General features: G+C 40.0%; 1 protein-coding gene across 3 annotated transcripts in view; it reads right to left on the reverse strand.

The window, feature by feature from the left end:
- Positions 1–19,201: 19,201 nt before the first annotated feature.
- The window catches only part of LOC126329909 (protein YIF1B), a 59,198-nt gene continuing 55,069 nt past the window's right edge, over positions 19,202–23,330 (reverse strand). For all 3 annotated transcript variants that reach the window (XM_049996289.1, XM_049996250.1, XM_049996331.1), the window contains exons 6-7: positions 20,410–20,503; positions 19,202–20,321 (exon numbers count right to left, since the gene is read on the reverse strand). In XM_049996289.1, coding sequence (XP_049852246.1) covers positions 20,142–20,321; positions 20,410–20,503 — 274 coding nt within the window. In that variant the 3' untranslated portion in view covers positions 19,202–20,141. The remainder of the gene's footprint in view (positions 20,322–20,409; positions 20,504–23,330) is intronic.

The raw sequence follows: 23,330 nt of genomic DNA on the forward strand, positions 1-23,330 counted from the left end.
ATAATGAAGGTACAGTATATTGATGGAAGACTGATGATGATATGACTGAAGGGTAGTTCAAAATATTTTGTATTAATACAAATTGGCGGCCGAAGACTTACGGAATAGGAAGTCAGCCTCATTCTGCCAACGGCCTTGTCAAAGAGGGCGGAGGAGCGAATAGAGGTTCAGGGCACTCTCTTGTCCTAGGAGTGAGAAATTGCCCCTAAAGGCGGAAGAATCAGCAATGATCAACAACATGAGGATGCAGAAGGCAATGGAAACCATTGCATTAAAGACACATAACGTGTATCCGCAGGACATGTGGCCTGTAGTTGAAGTGTCATGATGATCTCTCCATTGGCAAAAGATTCCGGAATAGTCCCCCATTCGGATCTCCGGGAGTGGACTGCCAAGTGGGAGGTTACCATGAGAAAAAGATTGAATAATCAACAAAAGGATAATGTTCTACGAGTCGGAGCTTGGAATGTCAGAAGCTTGAACGTGGTAGGGAAACTAGAAAATCCAAAAAGGAAAATGCAAAGGCTCAATCTAGATATAGTAGGGGTCAGTGAAGTGAAGTGGAAGGAAGACAAGGATTTCTAGTCAGATGAGTATCGGGTAGTATCAACAGCAGCAGAAAATGGTATAACAGGTGTAGGATTCGTTATGAATAGGAAGGTAGGGAAGAGGGTGTGTTACTGTGAACAGTTCAGTAACCGGGTTGTTCTAATCAGAATCGACAATAGACCAACACCGACAACGATAGTTCAGGTATACATGCCGACGTCGCAAGCTAAAGATGAACAGATAGAGAAAGTGTATGAGGATATTGAAAGGGTATGGCAGTATGTAAAGGGGGGCGAAAATCTAATAGTCATGGGTGACTGGAATGCAGTTGTAGGGGAAGGAGTAGAAGAAAAGGTTACAGGAGAGTATGAGCTTGGGACAAGGAATGAAGGAGGAGAAAGACTAATTGAGTTCTGTAACAAGTTTCAGCTAGTAATAGTGAATACCCTGTTCAAGAATCACAAGAGGAGGAGGTAACTTGGAAAAGGCTGGGACATACGGGAAGATTTCAATTAGATTACATCATGCTCAGACAGAGATTCCGAAATCAGATACTGGATTGTAAGGCGTACCCAGGAGCAGATATAGACTCAGATCACAATATAGTAGTGATGAAGAGTAGGCTGAAGTTCAAGACATTAGTCAGGAAGAATCAATACGCAAATAAGTGCGATACGGAAGTACTAAGGAACGACGAGATACGTTTGAAGTTCTCTAACGGTATAGATACAGCAATAAGGAATAGCGCAGTAGGCAACACAGTTGAAGAGGAATGGACATCTCTAAAAAGGCCATCACAGAAGTTGGGAAGGAAAACATAGGTACAAAGAAGGTAGCTGCGAAGAAACCATGAGTAACAGAAGAAATACTTCAGTTGATTGATGAAAGGGGGAAGTACAAACATGTTCCAGGAAAATCAGGAATACAGAAATACAAGACGCTGAGGAATGAAATAAATAGGAAGTGCAGGAAAGCTAAGACGAAATGGCTGCAGGAAAAATGTGAAGACATCGAAAAAGATATGATTGTCGGAAGGACAGACTCAGTATACAGGAAAGTCAAAACAACCTTTGGAACATTAAAAGCAACGGTGAGTGGTAACATTAAGAGTGCAACGGGGATTCCACTGTTAAATGCAGAGGAGAGAGCAGATAGGTGGAAAGAATACATTGAAAGCCTCTATGAGGATGAAGATTTGTCTGATGTGATAGAAGAAGAAACTGGAGTCGATTTAGAAGAGATAGGGGATCCAGTATTAGAATCGGAATTTAAAAGAGCTTTGGAGGACTTACGGTCAAATAAGGCAGAAGGGATAGATAACATTCCATCAGAATTTCTAAAATCATTGGGGGAAGTGGCAACAAAACGATTATTCACGTTGGTGTGTAGAATATATGAGTCTGGCGACATACCATCTGACTTTCGGAAAAGCCTCATCCACACAATTCCGAAGACGGCAAGAGCTGACAAGTGCGAAAATTATCGGACAATCAGCTTAACAGCTCATGCATTGAAGCTGCTTACAAGAATAATATACAGAAGAATGGAAAAGAAAATTGAGAATGCACTAGGTGACAATCAGTTTGGCTTTAGGAAAAGTAAATGCACGAGAGAGGCAATTCTGACGGTACGGCTAATAATGGAAGAAAGGCTGAAGAAAAATCAAGACACATTCATAGGATTTGTCGATCTGGAAAAAGCGTTTGACAATATAAAATGGTGCAAGCTGTTCGAGATTCTGTAAAAAGTAGGGGTAAGCTATAGGGAGAGACGGGTCATATACAATATGTGTAACAACCAAGAGGGAATAATAAGAGTGGACGATCAAGAACGAAGTGCTCGTATTAAGAAGGGTGTAAGACAAGGCTGTAGCCTTTCGCCCCTACTGTTCAATCTGTACATTGAGGAAGCAATGATGGAAATAAAAGAAAGGTTCAGGAGTGGAATTGAAATACAAGGTGAAAGGATATCAATGACACGATTCGCTGATGACATTGCTATCCTGAGTGAAAGTGAAGAAGAATTAAATGATCTGCTGAATGGAATGAGCAGTCTAATGAGTACACAGTATGGTTTGAGAGTAAATCGGAGAAAGACGAAGGTAATGAGAAGTAGTAGAAATGAGAACAGCGAGAAACTTAACATCAGGATTGATGGTCACGAAGTCATTGAAGTTAAGGAATTCTGCTACCTAGGCAGTAAAATAACCAATGACGGACGGAGCAAGGAGGACATCAAAAGCAGACTCGCTATGGCAAAAAAGGCTTATGTGGCCAAGAGAAGTCTACTAATATCAAATACCAGCCTTAATTTGAGGAAGAAATTTCTGAGGATATACATCTGGAGTACAGCATTGTATGGTAGTGAAACATGGACTGTGGGAAAACCGGAACAGAAGAGAATCGAAGCATTTGAGATGTGGTGCTATAGACGAATGTTGAAAATTAGGTGGACTGATAAGGTAAGGAATGAGGAGGTTCTACGCAGAATCGGAGAGGAAAGGAATATGTGGAAAACACTGATAAGGAGAAGGGACAGGATGATAGGACATCTGCTAAGACATGAGGGAGTGACTCCCATGGTACTAGAGGTAGCTATAGAGGGCAAAAACTGTAGAGCAAGACAGAGAGTGGAATACGTCAAGCAAATAATTGAGGACGTAGGTTGCATGTGCTTCTCTGAGATGAAGAGGTTAGCACAGGGGAGGAATTCGTGGCGGGCCGCATCAAACCAGTCAGTAGACTGATGACACCAAAAAAAAAATATATATATGCCAACCAGCTAGCATAGAGATGAGGAAGTGGAAGAATATTATGAGAAAATACAAGAATTCATTGAGAAAGAAAATAGAAATGCCTGCGTTGTCATCATGGGGGACTGGAATACGGTGCTGGGTGAAGGAAGAGATGAAGATACAGTACGAAAATTTGGATTAGGAATAAGAAATGAGAGAGGTGAACAACCTAATTAATTTCTGTAAAGAAAATTCATTAGCAGTGGGTAACACATTATTCGAACACCACAAAAGGAGACGTTACACATGGATGCAAAATTTGAATAGAGAAAGATATCAGTTGGACTACATCCTGATACAAAAAACGTTTAGGAACTGTTTGAAGAATGCTAAAGCTTATCCAGGAGTGGATATAAATTCAGACCACAACCTATTAATGGGAGAAATACAAGTGAATTTGAAAAAAGTATGGAGAGGTAAAGCAAAGGAAAGACTAAACACAGAAAGACTCAAAGAGGTAAGAAAGGCATCAAATTTGGAGAACAGATTTATGGAAAAATGGCAAAGAGGTAGTGTTGATGAAAGTGTTAACAATAAATGGATAAAAATGAGGGAAGGACTCATGGACTGTGGCAAAGAAGTACTAGGAATTAGAGTATCCCAAAGCACCAGGAAAGAATGGATAACAGAAAACATGTTGAGAAAGATGGAATAGTGGAAAAAGTGGAAAAGTGTAGAAACTGAAGAAGGCAAAAAGAGGTAACACGAAATAGAGAAAATGGAGAAAGAAGGAAAGTATGAAATGATGTATAGACTGACTAGTGAGAGTTTTTGAATGTAAAAGAAAGAGGAATAACATGGAAATAGAAAGAGCAGATGGTACTCGTACTCTGCAGAAGAACCACAGGATGTTTTGAGCAGATGGCAAGAACATATTGAATGTCTGGATAAGGGGGATGAAATGTAAAGCAAAATTAAGGTTGAAGAGGAGTAATATGTGCCAGAAGATGGAAAGGGATTTACCACCTTGGAGGCAGAAGTAGAAAAGGTGCTGAAGGAAATGAAGCATAGGAAGGCATGTGGAATTGATGATTTGCCAGCAGAACTGTTGAAGAGTCTGGGAAACAAGGCAAGAAAAGAAATAGTCTACCTCTGTAACGAGATATATGACAAAGGAAAATGTCCAGAGGACTTCCTTGCAACAGTTATGGTACCAATAGAGAAAAAGAGAAACACTAAAAAATGTGAAGAGCACCAGACCATCAGTCTAATTTCTCATGTAGCTAAAGTCTTGCTGAGAGTGTTGAATAGAAGGTTATATGGCAAGCTGGATAGAGGAATTGCAGAGGAGCAGTTCAGATTTAGAAGAGGAAAAGGGACAAGAGATGCTATTGGCCTGTTAAGAAGTATAGGGAAAAGATATATGGAAAAAGGAAGAGAAATCTTTGCTATTTTTATAGATTTAGAAAAGGCTTTTGACAGAGTTCAATGGAACAACCTGATGGATAACTTGAATAGGAAAGGAGTAGATTGGAAAGAGGGATGACTGATACATAATCTATATTTACACCAGAAAGTAAGGATAAGGATTGGAAATGAAATGTCAGAAGGAAGCAGCATTGGACGAGGTGTTTCCCCACTGTTGTTTAACGTATACCTTGAAGAGATTATTGCGAAAAGTTTAGATGGGAAAAGAGGAATATGTATTGGTGGAAAGAGAATTGAATATATAAGATTTGCTCATGAGATGGTATTAGTGGCAGAAAGTGAGCAGACAGTGAATGAAGCTTGTGTGGAATATGGGATGCAAATAAACACAGCAAAAACAGAGTATGGTCATCAGTACAAGATGCAGACTGTGCAGTATTAAAGTAGGACAATCTACCATTAGACAAGAAAGTGCATTTAAACATCTTGAAAGCACAATAACTGAAGACTTGAGATGTCAACAGGAGGCATTCGACAGAAAGAGGAGACTCTTATGTGGCAAATTATATAAATGACTAAGGAATAGGCTTGGCAAATGTTTTGTCTGGAGTCTGGCACTATATGGGGCAGAAACATGGACGTTGAGACGAGGGGATGAAAAAAGGTTAGAAGCATTTGAAATGTGGATGTGGAGGAGAATGGAGAGAATAAGCTGGATGGAAAGAGTGAGTAATGAAAGAGCATTGGAAAGGGTTGGTGGAGATGTCTGCTGAAGGTTGTAGGAGAAAGGAAAAAGAACTGGTTGGAACATTCATTGAGAAGGGAGTGCTTGCTAGCAGATGCTTTGGAAGGATTGGTTTGTGGGAGAAGACTGAGAGAAAGAAGGTGACACAAGATGATAGACGGCATAAAGGGAAGAGGTAATTATGCAGAGCTGAAGAGGATGGCAGAAGACTAGACAGCCTGGAGAACTAACATATGAAAACCTGCCTTTTGGCAGAACACATAACACTGTTGATGACTAGCAGTTAATGGTGGTGGATACGCAGAACTGCTGAAAACAGGTCCGCATTCCAACATGATGTTAGCTCTAATATCTATATAACTCATTGTAGCAGTGGTGTGCTAATTAAACTGGAGCAGTAATTCTAGGAATTACATAGTGAAGGAATATTTGTAAGTTGAGTTCATATTTCTTCTTTTGCTTTGATACACAGTATTTCGATTATTATGTCATCCATGAGAGTCTGAAACCTTTGGTGCCACCAACATCCTCTACACATGATCAGAATTTATTTGCCTTTTGTGAGAGGTCTTTTGATAAGATTTTGCTTTGATAGTCATTATAAACTTAATGCATTGCTCTTGTGATGGATAAACCTTTTGTTTAGGATGAGTAGCCTTACACTTTGTTTTACATCTATTGTACAGCAGCTGCTATTTCTTTAAAAGTTCATTTACATTTTTACAGACACTGCATACCATGGAGTGGACCCCCGTCACAAATTGTACTAATTGGTACAAATCTCTCCAGTGACGGTCAGTTATTCTTTTGAATTTTAACTACAATTCCACTACATGTTCTTTCTCAAAAATCAAAAGAAATTTGTGACTGAATTGAAGACTTCTTTTTGGGCAGGATGTTATCTTGGATGAAGAATCAGGCGTTGAATTAACTTCAGGCATAGCCCAGGGATTTGTGTTGGGATCTTTACTGCCCATGTTGTACATTAGTGAGCTGTCAACAGTATTAACTTTAAACTCAGATTTCTTGAAGATAATATACTTATTTAAATGAGAAAATCTGAAAAAAGCTGCACAAATATCCATTCGTACCTTGATAAGGTTTCGAAGTACTTACATTGTAGGACCAACAAGAGATACTAGAAATATACAAAGAAGGATGGCATGAATGGTCAGTTTGTTTGGTCCATCAGAGAGAATACAGTATATTAAGTTGATCAAGGCCATTCATTTGATGTCACCATTGGATTTTTCTTTCTTCGATTTCAATGATGATACTCTGGTTGTGCAGTAATGTGTTTACTATATCTGTAAAGCCTGTTTTAGTGAGCTATTATACAATAATTGAAAATGTCATGCACTGATGAGAGATTGATAAAATACAACCTAGTAGTACAGCTTCTTTTGAAATTGCTCCATGCATTGTGTACACCAAGTAATATGTGCTGTGCATTTTCGATGCAACACAGCCACCTGTTCAAGAAATGACAAGTTTTCAAACTGAGGAACTGTAGCACTTTATGTTCTTTTTAGAAATGTCAAAAATTAAACAAATGATTAACTTTTAGTATCAGATACCTCTTTTCTGAGTTACAGGGTTATATTAACCAGAACCAGACATGGCCAGGAGACACTGGGCGACTGGCTGTTGGCATCGATGGTGAGTAGCTGATAAACACTGAAAAACAACAACAGCAATGGATGGACAAAAAAGATGACAGGGCAGAATGACTAGTTTGGAGAGGGAAACAAACAGAGATCCTAGACATAGCAATATTACGAACCAAAACAATGATAAATGCAATGATGAATATGAGAGCATAGTCAGAACATGACTGAGGTCCGGGCTCCTGTATTGCTAGCTTCATAGCATGGCTACGGGTATTGATAGGCCGGTGCCTGGGGCATGGTCTGCACCTAGTGGCTCAAACATTAGGAGTGCTGCCTTCTAGGTCCATGCATTCTGGCAGTCTTTTGAACTCATTGGGCTGGGATACAATATCCCTCACTGCCCCCTCCCCCCTGCCTTCCAAATGGGCATGTAGGGCCTAAAGTGCCCTGTATGAATGATACTTCATAAGGTGAACTGATGGTATAATTAGTGTATTCGTGGAGGAGCCTGTCAGTGGTGGGAAGGAATAAAGGATGTTGTGCAATGTGCTGGGAAACTACGATGTGGGATGGCTGTTGAGAAGTTGGATAGTGCAGTGTGGTGTTTGATGCCATTGGTGTTGCAGTACTGTTCAAAGGCAGCCACCATGAATTAGGGTCCATTATCTGACACAAGGGTACGGGGAAGCCCTTCGATAATGAGAATCTGAATAAGGGCATTGAGTGAGGTGGACGCCATGCTAACCACTTATGAGTAATTGAAATAAGAGTCTATAACAATGATTCACATAGAACCCAGAAAGGGACAAGCAAAGTCCAGATGAACGCTATCCCGGGGAGTGGGCCAGGGTGTGAAAGACTGAGGTGGAGCAGCCTGATGTTGCATACATACAGAAAACAGGTGTGCACTATGACCTTTACATCTTTGTTCAGTCTTGGCCAATAGGCATGTTGTCTAGCAAAGGATCTCACCTGTAACATACCCCAATGTCCATGATGGAAGACGACAAGTTAGTTGGGATAACAACATGCTGGGTACCTGCCTCCACATCCAGCAAGAGAACACCAAATACAACAGACAAACAATGATAAAGGTGAGCCAAGGCCTGGAGTTGTGGTCAGCACATTTTTAAAAATAAGGCCACCCTTGTAGCACATAGTGCACATCATGCCACAAGACAGGGTCACGATGTGTGTCTACAGAGATTTGAGTAGAAGTAATGGGAACCCATCCAAAGTGCATTGTTGTTCTATGTCACTGTGGTCTCCTGTTGGTCAAATGATGGGTCTGGTCCTGAACGTAGGCAAGAGAGTACATCTGCATTTGCGTGTGCACAATGGGCTTCTACTTAATGGTATAATTGTAAGAACTGAGGAAAAGAGCCCAATGATGGTCTCTGAGCTGTCCATTGTGGACGCAAAGAGTGTGGCCCAAAGAATCAAAACAGAGGTTTGCTGTCAGTAATGAGAGTAAACTTAGCCCCAAAAATGCACACACAGAATTTCTTAATGGCAAAGATGATCACCAAAGCCTCTTTCATGATCTGCAAGTAGTTTCTGTGAGCAGGTGTCAGTATCTCTGAAGCATAGGCGATGGGTTGCTCAGTACCAGTGCACCAGTGCCATAACAGGAAAGTGTCTGTAGCCAAAACAAGGGACGTGATGAAGAAAAGGGCATAAGGCTGGGCACTGAGCATAGCGTGTGCTTCAGGTGGGTGAAAGCAGATCACAAGGCAGCTGACCACTAGAACTGAATGCCCTTTATCCACAGCAGGTTGAATGGGTTCATTAATGTGTGCTGCTTGTGGGAAGAAATTATAATAATAATTCACTTTATCCAGAAAGGCCTGCATCCCTTAAGGTTTTGGAGATGTGGGAGAGTGTCAACAGCTGCAAAGCTGAGTTCAGTGGGCTGAATCCCATCTTTGTTGAGCAAGTGTCAAAGTGTTCCACTTGCTCCTGAAAAAAACAATATTTGTGTAGGCGGCATGTGAGACCTGCATCATGCAATGTTGTAAAGACGGTGCAGGGGTTATGCAAGTGGTCTTGGCGCGTAGCACCTTTAACTATTAAGTCATCTAGGTAATTGGTACAAGCAGGAGTGGACATAGTTAACTGTTCCAGGTATCTCTGAAAGATAGCCAGATCTCAAAGGGCAAACATTTGTATTTTTAAAAGAGAAAGGATGTGCTGATGACCATAATGCACTGCAATTCCTCATCCGGTGGGATCTGTAAATAAGCATTGCCAAGGTCTATCTCAGAAAAATATTCACCACTGACAACCTTTGTGAGGAATTCCTCTTCATGTGGTAAGGGGTAGTTCTACATGGGTACCTGGGCATTAATTGTTGACCCAAAGTCTCACCAGAACAGGGTGGAGCCATTTGGTTTCTTAATCACTACCATAGATGTGGCCCAAGCACTAGTTTTGACAGGTTCAATTACTCCACCATCACGAAGGCAACAGAGTTCACACTTAACTACTGTCCGTAGGCAGACCAGAAGCTGAAGTACCTGATAGAAACGGGGTACTGAATCTGCACATTGAGAAATATGTGCCTCAAAATTGGTGGCACACCCCAAGTCAGGTTCAAACAGGGATGTGAAAGAAGCACCAAGGTTGTCAAGTTCCTGGAAAGGAACTGTGTCCAGTAAGATCGAATTTTGTCTGTGATGGAGAACCCAAATAGTGAGAAGGCGTCCAGGCCGAAAATGTTGCCAGCTGAGTGATTATTGACAACAAAGAGTGTTATTGGCCATGTAACCTTCTCATATGCTGCTGTAGTTGTGAACTGATGGAGTTCATGCACCGTCTCTTGAGGCAAATGTGGAATTGGGTTCGACTGTCCTGATTCCCGATGGCAGACAGTTCAGATATGCCCAACCTTTTCACAATGGGTGCAAGGTGACCAGCAATCTCGACTGTTTGCACGTTGGTGCATCGTGAAGCAGTCAGTACAAGATGGGAAGGGATTGTCCAGCTTGAGGACTGCAGTATGTACTTCTGGATCAGGACCAATTGGACAGCCATGTCTTGATCTACAAATATGAGATTTTGCAAGAGAAGTTTGCACAAGTGAATTCACAATGTCAACTCAGTCCTTGCAAATCTGTCACCCACAATTATTATAACTGATCTGGTTGTTTGTGGTACTGATGAACTAAAGGCGAGACGTGATTACTTGGAATCGTTGGGAGCAATAGTTCGACAGCAACGTATACATTGTACTGAATGTGAGTGCAACGAGATTTGAAGAGGGAACCAACTTCTTTAGTAAGAAAGATGTCTCCGTGGATGCTCAAGAAAGGAAGAATGACCACTAGAGAGCATCATCAGAAATCCCAACAGTGGTGAAGTGCTATTTTAGCCACTGCAAATACATGTCCTTCTTTGGAGTAATTAAATGTCAGAAACGCGGGTGGGCAGGACTCTGCCTGGGACGCGACCACAGCCTGTATGTGTTGTGACCCTGGACTTGGAAGCACTCAGATAAAAGCTGAATTTCTTGACTTGACAAGTCTGTTTGCTGCGACAGCTGCTGTTGGAGCTGCTGCTGCTGCTGCAGGAGCAGCTGTTGCTGTTGCTGATCAAGTTGCACGAGTTTTACATCCATAAGATATTGTTAATCTTTTTGCTTGTCACCAATTACAGTAATTGGAATCGGACATGGCCAGATGACACCGGCCAATTGGCTGAAGGCATCAACAGTGAGTTATAGATACACACAGAAAGACACCAGCAATGGGTGGACAACAAGGCAGAATGACCAGTCCAGAGGGTGCACCAAACCGAGAGCCTAGACATAGCAATACCAGGAACCAAAACAACAATAAGTGCAATGATGAATATAAGAACACAGTCAGGACATGACAGAGGTCCAGGCCCTGGACTGCTAGCTTTATAGCACAGCTGTGGGCACCAATGGGCTGGTGCATGGGGTGTGGCCTGCGCCTATCGCCAAGGCAGTGACAGCAGTACTCGCAAATATTAGGAGTGCCATCTAGCGGCTGTCATCTAGGTCCACACATTCTGAAGGACTTTCAAACTAGTTGGGCCAGATACCAGATTATTTTCTCTGGCATTCTGGGCTCTGGTTTAGCCTTCACAGTTATTGAAAAGCCAAGGCATTTGGCTTCTCCCACCAAACACCAGTCCCTCTGAACTGTGGAGATGGGAACTTGCACTCCAACACATCCTTTCATCCCGCCATCCCCCTGGACTGAACCTACATTAACCAACCTCACTCCCATTTACTCTTCAGTCTTCTCCTCTTTCCCTTTCCTCTTTAGCCATTCATGCATCTTTTCATCCTACATCTTTATACTATATACCTCTTTATTTCTGTATGCATCCTCTTTGGTTTGAAGCTGGCACAGTACCTACAGTAGAATATCTTGGCTTCCCTCTGACAACCATGCCTCCATCCTTGCTGCCCTCCCTGTTTTCCTTTCCCTGTTGCTTCATAACCTGGGTTGTGAGTAACTAAATCCACTTTCCTTTCTTCCCTTTCTTTCCCCTCTCTCCTCCCTGATGAAGGAACATTTATTCCGAAAGCTAGGAACTTAAATTTTCGGTTGGTTTTTGTGTATCTATCGGCTGTACTGAGCTGAGGTAATTTACATATCCTGTATGTGTAAATATTTTGCAAGATGATTCAGTACGAGTGTGGCATAATGAGAAATATCAGTCACCCGTCAGCCACAAACTAATTACATTAGTCTGTAGCTGCTACTTCAAAACACAGCTTATTTCCACTTTTTGGTGGTCCATCAGCACATGAGGCATCAATTTGGTATTCCCACATCTTCAGTTACAATTGAACTGAGCTACAAGATACTCCTGTTAATTCCACTTATGTTCAGTGGTATGTTGCTCAACTTCCAGCACAAATTTGAAGTTTCTGTTCAACATTTTCAACTGTTCAGGCAGTTGCCAATCAGTATGTTTTTAAATGAAAAAACCATGCATACCCTAGAATCTGCCAAAGTGTAATCTTCGTAAGCTGTATCCAACATCAAAAAGTGTGCTGTTTTCCCCAAGCAAGAAAACTTCACAGCCATATGTTTTTCACTTCAGTTTGGTCGCTTAGAAAAAGAAGTGAGCAAAACAGTTGTAATGAAAAAATTCACAAAATGCAGAAAATATCTTTGTGGGAGATACTACAGGCATTAGTGAACTAGGAAGGAAAGGTATAGCACACTCCAGTAGGAGAAGTGCACAGTACCAAAGCTCCATCCGAGGCAGCACTATTCTAGGCAGTTTTGGGTATATCTTTGCTCATCCACGTATTCATTTATTCATTGTGCACAGTACAGGTGACTAATACATTAGGTTATGTTTGCTCCCACACTGTAAAAGCATGTTCAAATGGAGGTGGTTTGTATTGTCTTCTTTGACTGCTTCAATCAGTATCAGATGTGCATATGGACAATGTAAACAAGAGATACATTCATGACCAAGTGTAGTGTAGTAACAGTGATGATTAGCACATTTGGAAACCAAATGATCAACTTTTACATCATGAAGACTATTTGCTCTATGACATATAGCTTAATTTTAATCTCCTGTGCTAAATTGCTATACTGTAGGAAAGCTTAAACTGTGGCAGGAAAGGAAAAAAAATCAGCTCTTCCACAAACTGTGTTCTCTTTAGGGATGGGAAAAGTAAACTGGTTAAAATGCAAACCCGTTATTTTAGTTCTGAATACGGAAACTGGTTTTGTTTGGTCTCAGTTACAACATCTAATTTTAATTTTTTACTAATAACCAAGTAAAAAAGCTGAAATATCAATTAGTCATAGTAGCAGTGTTGAAATTTTTCATTTTTAGGCAAATCTTTTTTAGAAAAAGAGTAATTTTTATTCATCAAATTTGCATTGGTTTGAAATATTGCATTATCACAGACAATAGTAAAAGCAACCAGTTTTAATTCAATAACAATGCTGACAGAAATGAGCAACTGACACATGGCATAAGAATTGGTACAGCACTGCTGAAACAATAATTTCCCAGTTGCCATGTGCCGAGACTTAAGGTATATCTATATGTGCCATTTTCAAAACTTGCTCCCATCTAATCTGTATGGTAGTTTCTCTCTGTTGTTGCCGGCCGTCTGTTCTATTGCAGAATGGCACCAATCCTAGTCTGGAAATATTTTTATGAAGTGACAGAGCAATGGAGTACAATGCTTAATTTGCTTTAAAAGAGTAAAGGTTTGTCTGTATTTCTATGAAATAATAAAAGAGGAAGAAAATTATGGTAATAATAATAAATTGAAACTGAAGAATTAATTCACAGTGTACATTAAAAGTAGAATGTAGCTGATCTGTCATCTGTGTCTACATAATTTGTCTCTATCTGCTTGTAGTCCTTGAAAATGGATGAATTAACCTGAAAAACAGAACCTTCAGCAGTGACTATTCGTAATGCCCAAATAGTGATGTTGTTGTTGTGGTCTTCAGTCCTGAGACTGGTTTGATGCAGCTCACCATGCTACTCTATCCTGTGCAAGCTTCTTCATCTCCCAGTACCTACTGCAACCTACATCCTTCTGAATCTGCTTAGTGTACTCATCTCTCGGTCTCCCTCTACGATTTTTACCCTCCACACTGCCCTCCAATGCTAAATTTGTGATCCCTTGATGCCTCAAAACATGTCCTACCAACCGATCCCTTCTTCTAGTCAAGTTGTGCCACAAACTTCTCTTCTCCCCAATCCTATTCAATACCTCCTCATTAGTTACGTGATCTATCCACCTTATCTTCAGTATTCTTCTGTAGCACCACATTTCGAAAGCTTCTATTCTCTTCTTGTCCAAACTAGTTATCGTCCATGTTTCACTTCCATACATGGCTACACTCCAAACAAATATTTTCAGAAATGACTTCCTGACACTTAAATCTATATTCGATGTTAACAAATTTCTCTTCTTCAGAAACGCTTTCCTTGCCATTGCCAGTCTACATTTTATATCCTCTCTACTTCGACCATCATCAGTTATTTTACTTCCTAAATAGCAAAACTCCTTTACTACTTTAAGTGTCTCATTTCCTAATCTAATTCCCTCAGCATCACCCGATTTAATTGGACTACATTCCATTATCCTCGTTTTGCTTTTGTTGATGTTCATCTTATATCCTCCTTTCAAGACACTGTCCATTCCGTTCAACTGCTCTTCCAAGTCCTTTGCCGTCTCTGACAGAATTACAATGTCATCGGCGAACCTCAAAGTTTTTACTTCGTCTCCATGAATTTTAATACCTACTCCAAATTTTTCTTTTGTTTCCTTTACTGCTTGCTCAATATACAGATTGAATAACATCGGGGAGAGGCTACAACCCTGTCTCACTCCTTTCCCAACCACTGCTTCTCTTTCATGCCCCTCGACTCTTATGACTGCCATCTGGTTTCTGTACAAATTGTAAATAGCCTTTCGCTCCCTGTATTTTACCCCTGCCACCTTTAGAATTTGAAAAAGAGTATTCCAGTCAACATTGTCAAAAGCTTTCTCTAAGTCTACAAATGCTAGAAACGTAGGTTTGCCTTTTCTTAATCTTTCTTCTAAGATAAGTCGTAAGGTCAGTATTGCCTCACGTGTTCCAACATTTCTACGGAATCCAAACTGATCCTCCCCGAGGTCCGCATCTACCAGTTTTTCCATTCGTCTGTAAAGAATTTGCGTTAGTATTTTGCAGCTGTGACTTATTAAACTGATAGTTCGGTAATTTTCACATCCGTCAGCACCTGCTTTCTTTGGGATTGGAATTATTATATTCTTCTTGAAGTCTGAGGGTATTTGGCCTGTCTCATACATCTTGCTCACCAGCTGGTAGAGTTTTGTCATGACTGGCTCTCCCAAGGCCGTCAGCAGTTCTAATGGAATGTTGTCTACTCCGGGGGCCTTGTTCCGACTCAGGTCTTTCAGTGCTCTGTCAAACTCTTCACGCAATATCGTATCACCCATTTCGTCTTCATCTACATCCTCTTCCATTTCCATAATATTGTCCTCAAGTACATCACCCTTGTATAAACCTTCTATATACTCCTTCCACCTTTCTGCCTTCCCTTCTTTGCTTAGAACTGGGTTGCCATCTGAGCTCTTGATATTCATACACGTGGTTCTCTTCTCTCCAAAGATCTCTTTAATTTTCCTGTAGGCAGTATCTATCTTACCCCTAGTGAGATAAGCCTCTACATCCTTACATTTATCCTCTAGCCATTCCTGTTTAGCCATTTTGCACTTCCTCTCGATCTCATTTTTGAGACGTTTGTATTCCTTTTTGCCTGCTTCATTTACTGCATTTTTATATTTTCTCCTTTCATCAATTAAATTCAATATTTCTTCTGTTACCCAAGGATTTCTAGCAGCCCTCGTCTTTTTACCTACTTTATCCTCTGCTGCCTTCACTACTTCATCCCTCAGAGCTACCCATTCTTCTTCTACTGTATTTCTTTCCCCTATTCCTGTCAATTGTTCCCTTATGCTCTCCCTGAAACTCTGTACAACCTCTGGTTCTTTCAGTTTATCCAGGTCCCATCTCCTTAATTTCCCACATTTTTGCAGTTTCTTCAGTTTTAATCTACAGGTCATAACCAATACATTGTGGTCAGAGTCCACATCTGCCCCTGGAAATGTCTTACAACTTAAAACCTGGTTCCTAAATCTCTGTCTTACCATTATATAATCTATCTGATACCTTTTAGTATCTCCAGGGTTCTTCCACGTATACAACCTTCTTTCATGATTCTTAAACCAAGTGTAACCTATGATTAAGTTGTGCTCTGTACAAAATTCTACTAGGCGGCTTCCTCTTTCATTTCTTAGCCCCAATCCATATTCACCTACTATGTTTCCTTCTCTCCCTTTTCCTACACTCGAATTCCAGTCACCCATTACTATTAAATTTTCGTCTCCCTTCACTATCTGAATAATTTCTTTTATTTCATCGTACATTTCTTCAATTTCTTCGTCATCTGCAGAGCTAGTTGGCATATAAACTTGTACTACTGTAGTAGGTGTGGGCTTCTATCTATCTTGGCCACAATAATGCGTTCACTATGCTGTTTGTAGTAGCTTACCCGCATTCCTATTTTCCTATTCATTATTAAACCTACTCCTGCATTACCCCTATTTGATTTTGTGTTTATAACCCTGTAATCACCTGACCAGAAGTCTTGTTCCTCCTGCCACCGAACTTCACTAATTCCCACTATATCTAACTTTAACCTATCCATTTCCCTTTTTAAATTTTCTAACCTACCTGCCCAATTAAGGGATCTGACATTCCACGCTCCGATCCGTAGAACGCCAGTTTTCTTTCTCCTGATAACAACATCCTCCTGAGTAGTCCTCGCCCGGAGATCCGAATGGGGGACTATTTTACCTCCGGAATATTTTACCCAAGAGGATGCCATCATCATTTAATCATACAGTAAAGCTGCATGTCCTCGGGAAAAATTACGGCTGTAGTTTCCCCTTGCTTTCAGCCGTTCGCAGTACCAGCACAGCAACGCCGTTTTGGTTAATGTTGCAAGGCCAGATCAGTCAATCATCCAGACTGTTGCCCTTGCAACTACTGAAAAGGCTGCTGCCCCTCTTCAGGAACCACACGTTTGTCTGGCCTCTCAACAGATACCCCTCCGTTGTGGTTGCACCTACGGTACGGCCATCTGTATCGCTGAGGCAAGGTCCATGGTTCATGGGGGGAGGCAAATAGTGATATGAACCCTAATTATAATATGATTTCTGAGTGAGTTTCAAAAGACTAGAATCAATAGGAGAACACTGGCTTTTTTTTGTTTGTAGAATTCAACCACTTATCACTTTTGAGAAAAGCAGCAAATGGTGGCTGGACTAAGTTTTCTTTTACTTGCCTACTAACTTAATATTTTGATTTTATGTCTCTTGAAATCGAGTGTTCAAATTTTTCAATCTTTGTTCTATTTTTATGTTTATTACAGGAAATAATAGGATTAAAAAAATCACAAACTGGTTATTTCATAAAGCTTTATTTTGATTGGTTTAACAGTCAGGTTAAACTGGTACTCAAAAGGGATTGTTTCAGCAATAACTGTCATCCCTAGTTCCCTCTTGAGAGTACCAATGAGAAGCTTTTATATCGACCAATGGCTGTAAACACCTGTTGCAGTCATGATGTAATTTTTACTTGTGATGTTGTTCAAGCAGCATCACAAGAAAATGGTTGTAAAACAGATATATGATAATGATGATTATGTAGCAATGCTTTGTTGGATTTGCACAGCTACTGCTGGCATGCCTCCCTCACTCAAGTCCCCAAAAAAAGAAACAGAACTCATATTTTGTGCTTTAGACCAAAGTTAAAACAGAGAAGGGAAACTAATGAATGCTATAATAAAGCTGAAATTGCTTTACCAGTTAACAGTTGTGCAGTAATATATTCTGATACTAGTTGCGCCCCACAGTTAAACAGTTACGTCTAAAAAAGTCCATCTCCTCCCTTCCAGACTCACTGTTCACCTCCTCCTCCTCTTTCCACATTATCACTCCCCTCCCCCCTCCTCCCATATGAGGCTGGTGGTTCTTACACCCACAGTATTTCTTTCCAGGTCGCAACTAATGTGTGTACCAAATCTGGTTGAAATCATTCCAGGAATTTATAATTAGCTATTTTACCCACAGCTATGGCTGCATATGCATGTGTCAAATTTATTTCACATGTTCGTGACAAATTTCACGTGTACTCTGTACACATCTTTTACCTGTATCTCTAGTGAATTTTGTCCTGCAGTTTCATTTTCACACAGCACAATGTTTATGATGTCGTATCTCCTGAACTATGAGTCGTACAATGATGTAATTTTGGAGATACATCCAGTGGTATATGTAGCTACTGTTGGCAAAATGTGTTTTGAATAAAGTTGATAGTAAAGAAGCAATAAATCAAAAAATTACACAGGATGTGGCAGTTTTTCACACATCTCAATATTTGACGTCATACCTCCTGAACTATGTCACACACAGAGATACATTTTTGTAGGTACATTCAATCATGCAGATACTCTCTGTGAAACATGTTGTGAATATAGTTATCATCAAAGAAGTAAGAAAGATAAAGGTCATATATGATGCAGCACATCTCAGTGTTTGACATCATATATCCCCAACTGCCGTACAGTGACATAATTTTGTTAGTACATTCAGTGGCATATCTGAATACTGTCTACAAAATGTGTCACAAATACTGTTACTAGTAAAGAAGTAATAAATTGTAAAACATCGTGCTTCATGCGGCACTTTTACTGCACGTACAGCAAAAATGTATTAAGCCATAAACTTTTTCCTTTCATCATTTTATGGGGGTTGTCAATGAGAAAATCTTTCATAAAGGTTTGAAATTATGTATATAGTTTATCGCAAGTACCTAAGTGCTCTCATTCTCGAATACTAGATCAATCAACTATGGATATTCAGGTTTGGGCTACACTCTTTTTCACTCCCACCACTCTGGTAGTCAGGTGTGTATATACAAGGCAATCTATGTGTTCATTCATGGTATAAGCTATCTCCATTCCAAATTTAATCCAAATCCATCCAGCCGTTACAGTGTGACGGAGTAACAAACAAACACCCCCGCCCCATATAGGCACATACTCTTTCACATTTATAATGACAGTGTGCGTTGTAGATCTTGCAAAATAAGAAGAAATAAATTGAAAATTTAATGATTTAACAATAGCTTTGGTAGTTACTTCTGTATAGAACTGTTTAATCACAAAGGTTGCTGGGAGCTGAAGCATATTTATTCCTCTCGATGAAGTTCTAATGACAGTGGACTAGAGTAAGAACGTAACAGCCCTGAAAACATAAAAAAAGTGGAAAAAGAAGGAGGGAAGGTTGATAATCTTCCCTACTTGGTTCTCCAGCTGCCACTTTCACTGCTCACAAGTGTACTAAGTGTAATGCTACTATTTTGTTTACGTATTTGACTACATGCCACAGATTAAAACTTACCGCATCACAGGAGTCTGAACAAACTAACATTGGAGCAATAAGCAGTCGAGTAAGAGAGTTCTGCTGCAAAGGCAGATGCGAATATACGCATAATGTCAAACCATATTTAGAAGATAATTTGTAACAAAATGATAAAAATATTGGTTTCTATCTTTAGTTTTTATTCAAAATGGAAAACGTACCTGCTTTTATTGAAACTGAACTCAGATAAACATAATTGTTGGACAAGAAGTGTTCTTTCTCATTATGTTTGTAAGTAACCACACTAAATGGCATACAAAAATAATTTTTCACATAACTGACCTAACAAGTACAAAATTTTAGCTGATAGCAACTGCAGACACTGTTAAAATTAGTCACTTAAACTGCGTTGCATAATGAATCTTTTTAAAAAAATGTTTTATCCTCAAATTATCTGCCCCCTGTTAACAAGACAATCATAATAAGTTATTGCTTTGCAGTAACACATATACATGTATTTAGCTCAAGTGTTCTTAGTTACATAAAAACTGTATTCAAAAATAGGTACTCTGACATGCATTTTTAGGGCTAAGTACATTTTTATTCAGTTATTTACTGCTGTGAAATGGGCTGCTTTCAGCACATAATGAGAAATTTTATAAACACTAGATTAGATGAAATAAAAGCTGCCAAATGTACATTGTCTCTAGAAAATCCAAATGGTGCTCCTATACACAAGAGGAAGATACCAAGGACAGTATTCTCCAATTCATAAATAATATTTTCTTTGAGCACCCTTTTAGTTATTTTGTTTGTTTTATCTGAATATTAACTCTCTTTTATCACTGTAATCAAAACCTTAGTAATATACTGTAGCAAAATTTAATGAATGTCAACTTGCACACGTTTTACTGGAAACCCAAGTTGCTCATTAACAGTGAACTGCACAAGCTGCTGCTTCTCACAACTCTGTTATCAGTATCACAGCCATGCCTTCAACTCATTTTTCCCACTTTCTTTGCCATCACATGATAAATATGTTTCCTTCCCCTGCTGCCATAGTTATTTATCAAGAAACACAATACTTGGAAGTGCTGTTTCTTAACAAAAAGATGACTGTTACAGTTTGGGAGCAGGCGGTGCAACAAGATGATGAGAAAGCCACCACATTAATACGGGCTGAATACCAGCCATAAATAACAAAAAATATATTCTTCGTTTGTTTCCTGTTGTGGTCCTGTATGGATCATGCTGAGGTCCATTTACTTCAGGTAGCACTTGAACCTTTAAAGTACGGACCTAAAAAAAAAAGTTTTTTTTAGATTCTAAGAATAAAAAAGCTAAAATACTACATTTTCTACAAGTCACTACATTCCTGAGAACTTACCAAGAAAAATGCCAATGATAAGCCAAAATATAGCAGTCCAGCATAATAACCAGTTTTCTGAAATACCAAACTGAGGAGCATTGCAAAAATCATCCTGAAATGCAAGGAAAGAAACATGTAAGGAATGGTGTGTTACAGTATTTCACAAGTAATTTTACATGTAACAGCTTAGAATTTAAGTACCAGGTAGTGATAAGGGTAAAAGAAAATGTTACTGAACAGATTGGTTAGACTGATAGCATTCATCTCCTATTCCTTCGTCATGCTTGTTGGTTAGAATATCAAATCAACAATTAAAATATTAACTTAAACATTTACAAATACTTTTTAAGACATGTCTGCTTGTGTCTGTGTATGTGCGGATGGATATGTGTGTGTGTGTGTGTGTGTGTGTGTGTGTGTGTGTGTGTACACCTGTCCTTTTTTCCCCCTAAGGGAAGTCTTTCCGCTCCCGGGATTGGAATGACTCCTTACCCTCTCCCTTAAAACCCACATCCTTTCGTCTTTCCCTCTCCTTCCCTCTTTCCTAAAGAAGCAACCATCGGTTGCGAAAGCTAGTAATTCTGTGTGTGTGTTTGTGTGTTTTGTTCATTGTGCCTGTCTGCCGGCACTTCCCCGCTTGGTAAGTCTTGGAATCTTTGTTTTCTAAAATAGAAAGAAACTTCCACATGGGAAAAATATATTAAAAACAAAGATTCCAAGACTTACCAAGCGGGAAAGCGCCGGTAGATAGGCACAATGAATAAAACAAACACACACACAGAATTTCGAGCTTTTGGCTGCTTCGTCAGGAAAGAGGGAAGGAAAAGGAAAGATGATACACGGATAGAAGCAGACATTTGTAAAGACGAAGAGTTCGGGCAGAGATGTCAGTCGAGGCGGAAGTACAGAGGCAAAGAAATTGTTGAAAGACAGGTGAGGTATGAGCGGGGGCAACTTGAAATTAGCGGAGGTTGAGGCCTGGCGGATATAGAGAAGAGAGCATATACTGAAGGGCAAGTTACCATCTCCGGAGTTTGGATAGGTTGGTGTTGGTGGGAAGTATCCAGATAATCCGGACGGTGTAACACTGTGCCAAGATGTGCTGGCCGTGCACCAAGGCATGTTTAGCCACAGGGTGATCCTCATTACCAACAAATACTGTCTGCCTGTGTCCATTCATGCGAATGGACGGTTTGTTGCTGGTCATTCCCACATAGAAAGCGTCACAGTGTAGGCAGGTCAGTTGGTAAATCACGTGGGTGCTTTCACACGTGGCTCTGCCTTTGATCGTGTACACCTGGTTTGCCTTTACAAATGTCTGCTTGTGTCTGTGTATGTGCGGATGGATGTGTGTGTGTATGCGAGTGTATACCTGTCCTTTTTTCCCCCGAAGGTAAGTCTTTACGCTCCCGGGATTGGAATGACTCCTTACCCTCTCTCTTAAAACTCACATCCTTTCGTCTTTCCCTATCCTTCCCTTTTCCCTGATGAAGCAACTGTTGGTTGTGAAAGCTTGAATTTTGTGTGTATGTTTGTGTGTCTATCAACCTGCCAGCACTTTTGTTTGGTAAGTCACATCTTCTTTGTTTTTAGATATATCAGTCCTTTGAATGGTTATGGTTCTGATGAACAGGTGCTTATGGTGCATTACAACAGCAACAACTATGCATCATTACAGCCTTCCATATATTGCAGCTACAAACAGAATTGCTCTACAAACTCTTAACTAACAAACACAAAGAGTATTCATTAGTAAGACATGCAATGTAACCAACAAACGTTCAAGCTTTCATACCAGTGCCTTCTCTGTCACCATAGCTACAGAGGTAAGCTCAATCGCGGCATCTTTCATTTGACATTGTAGTGATGAAATGAGTAACCAGAAAATAACAAAAATGCACCTGTAAGTAGAATGAGATTGTATCTTTAAAATGGGAAAAGGAATTTTTTCTCCTAATTATGGTCTGATTTTTACGCATCCTTAAAGTTGAAGCTCACTGAAAAAAACTAGAATAACAGTTTCTCTTTAATATTACCGTGTATGTCGCACTGGTTTCAACTGAGATATGGTATTCATACACTAAATAAAAGTAGACATTTCCACAATCACGAAAATGTATAACATATCAATATTTGTAATGCATTGTCACCGGAATATGAGCTCAGAGTCAGGGGTCAGTCATTATTAAGTGGATAATAGTGTGGGTTCTCGAAACCAGCTCTCTACGAAGTTGCTCCCAGTGGAGGTTTCTGAAGGTAGCACTCCACACTCAATAACCTGACCCTGCTAGAGCAGAAATTCAACAAGCTTTCCCATGTAAACAACATGTAGTCAGTGTATTTTTCAATTTGGAAGATGCCTGCGATGCTACCTGGAGGCATAATAGTTTGTTGCAACTCAATAGTCTGATTATGTGGTTGATTGGATTTGCGAATGATGAGCGTTGTTATGATTACCAGCGAAATCCTTCGATTCAAACTACCAGAGTGTGAATAAACAACTAACAGGAATACCAGAAAGCTTACGTATTATCTTCTCGGTGTATCCAAGAAAATGAAATTTTGTCAGAAAATTTTTGGCCAGATCGCTATGCTAGTAAGGACCAGTTGTATGGTCCCCAGCTAGCAGCTGCCTTAAGATCTATTCTGGAAGTAGCACGGAAAACACGTTGTACGAACACGTAACAATGCCTAACTGGAGAATGAAAGCGGGATAACTAAACGGGTGATTCTGGAGGGGTTAGTGAAGTTAACCGGCAAATAAGTTTTGGCAATGGCAGGAATAGATACAGAATTAGTGATGACAACATGGTTTGTTAGAATGAGGAAGGAGAGGAAACTGGGACATCACTTAAATTATGGAAGAATATGACGATTTCAAATTTATACAAAAATTTCGCAATACTACTTTTTGATCTCATGCTTGAGAAACTGGAGCG

This window comes from Schistocerca gregaria, chromosome 1 (assembly GCF_023897955.1).
Source record: "Schistocerca gregaria isolate iqSchGreg1 chromosome 1, iqSchGreg1.2, whole genome shotgun sequence".
Taxonomy (NCBI): domain Eukaryota; kingdom Metazoa; phylum Arthropoda; class Insecta; order Orthoptera; family Acrididae; genus Schistocerca; species Schistocerca gregaria.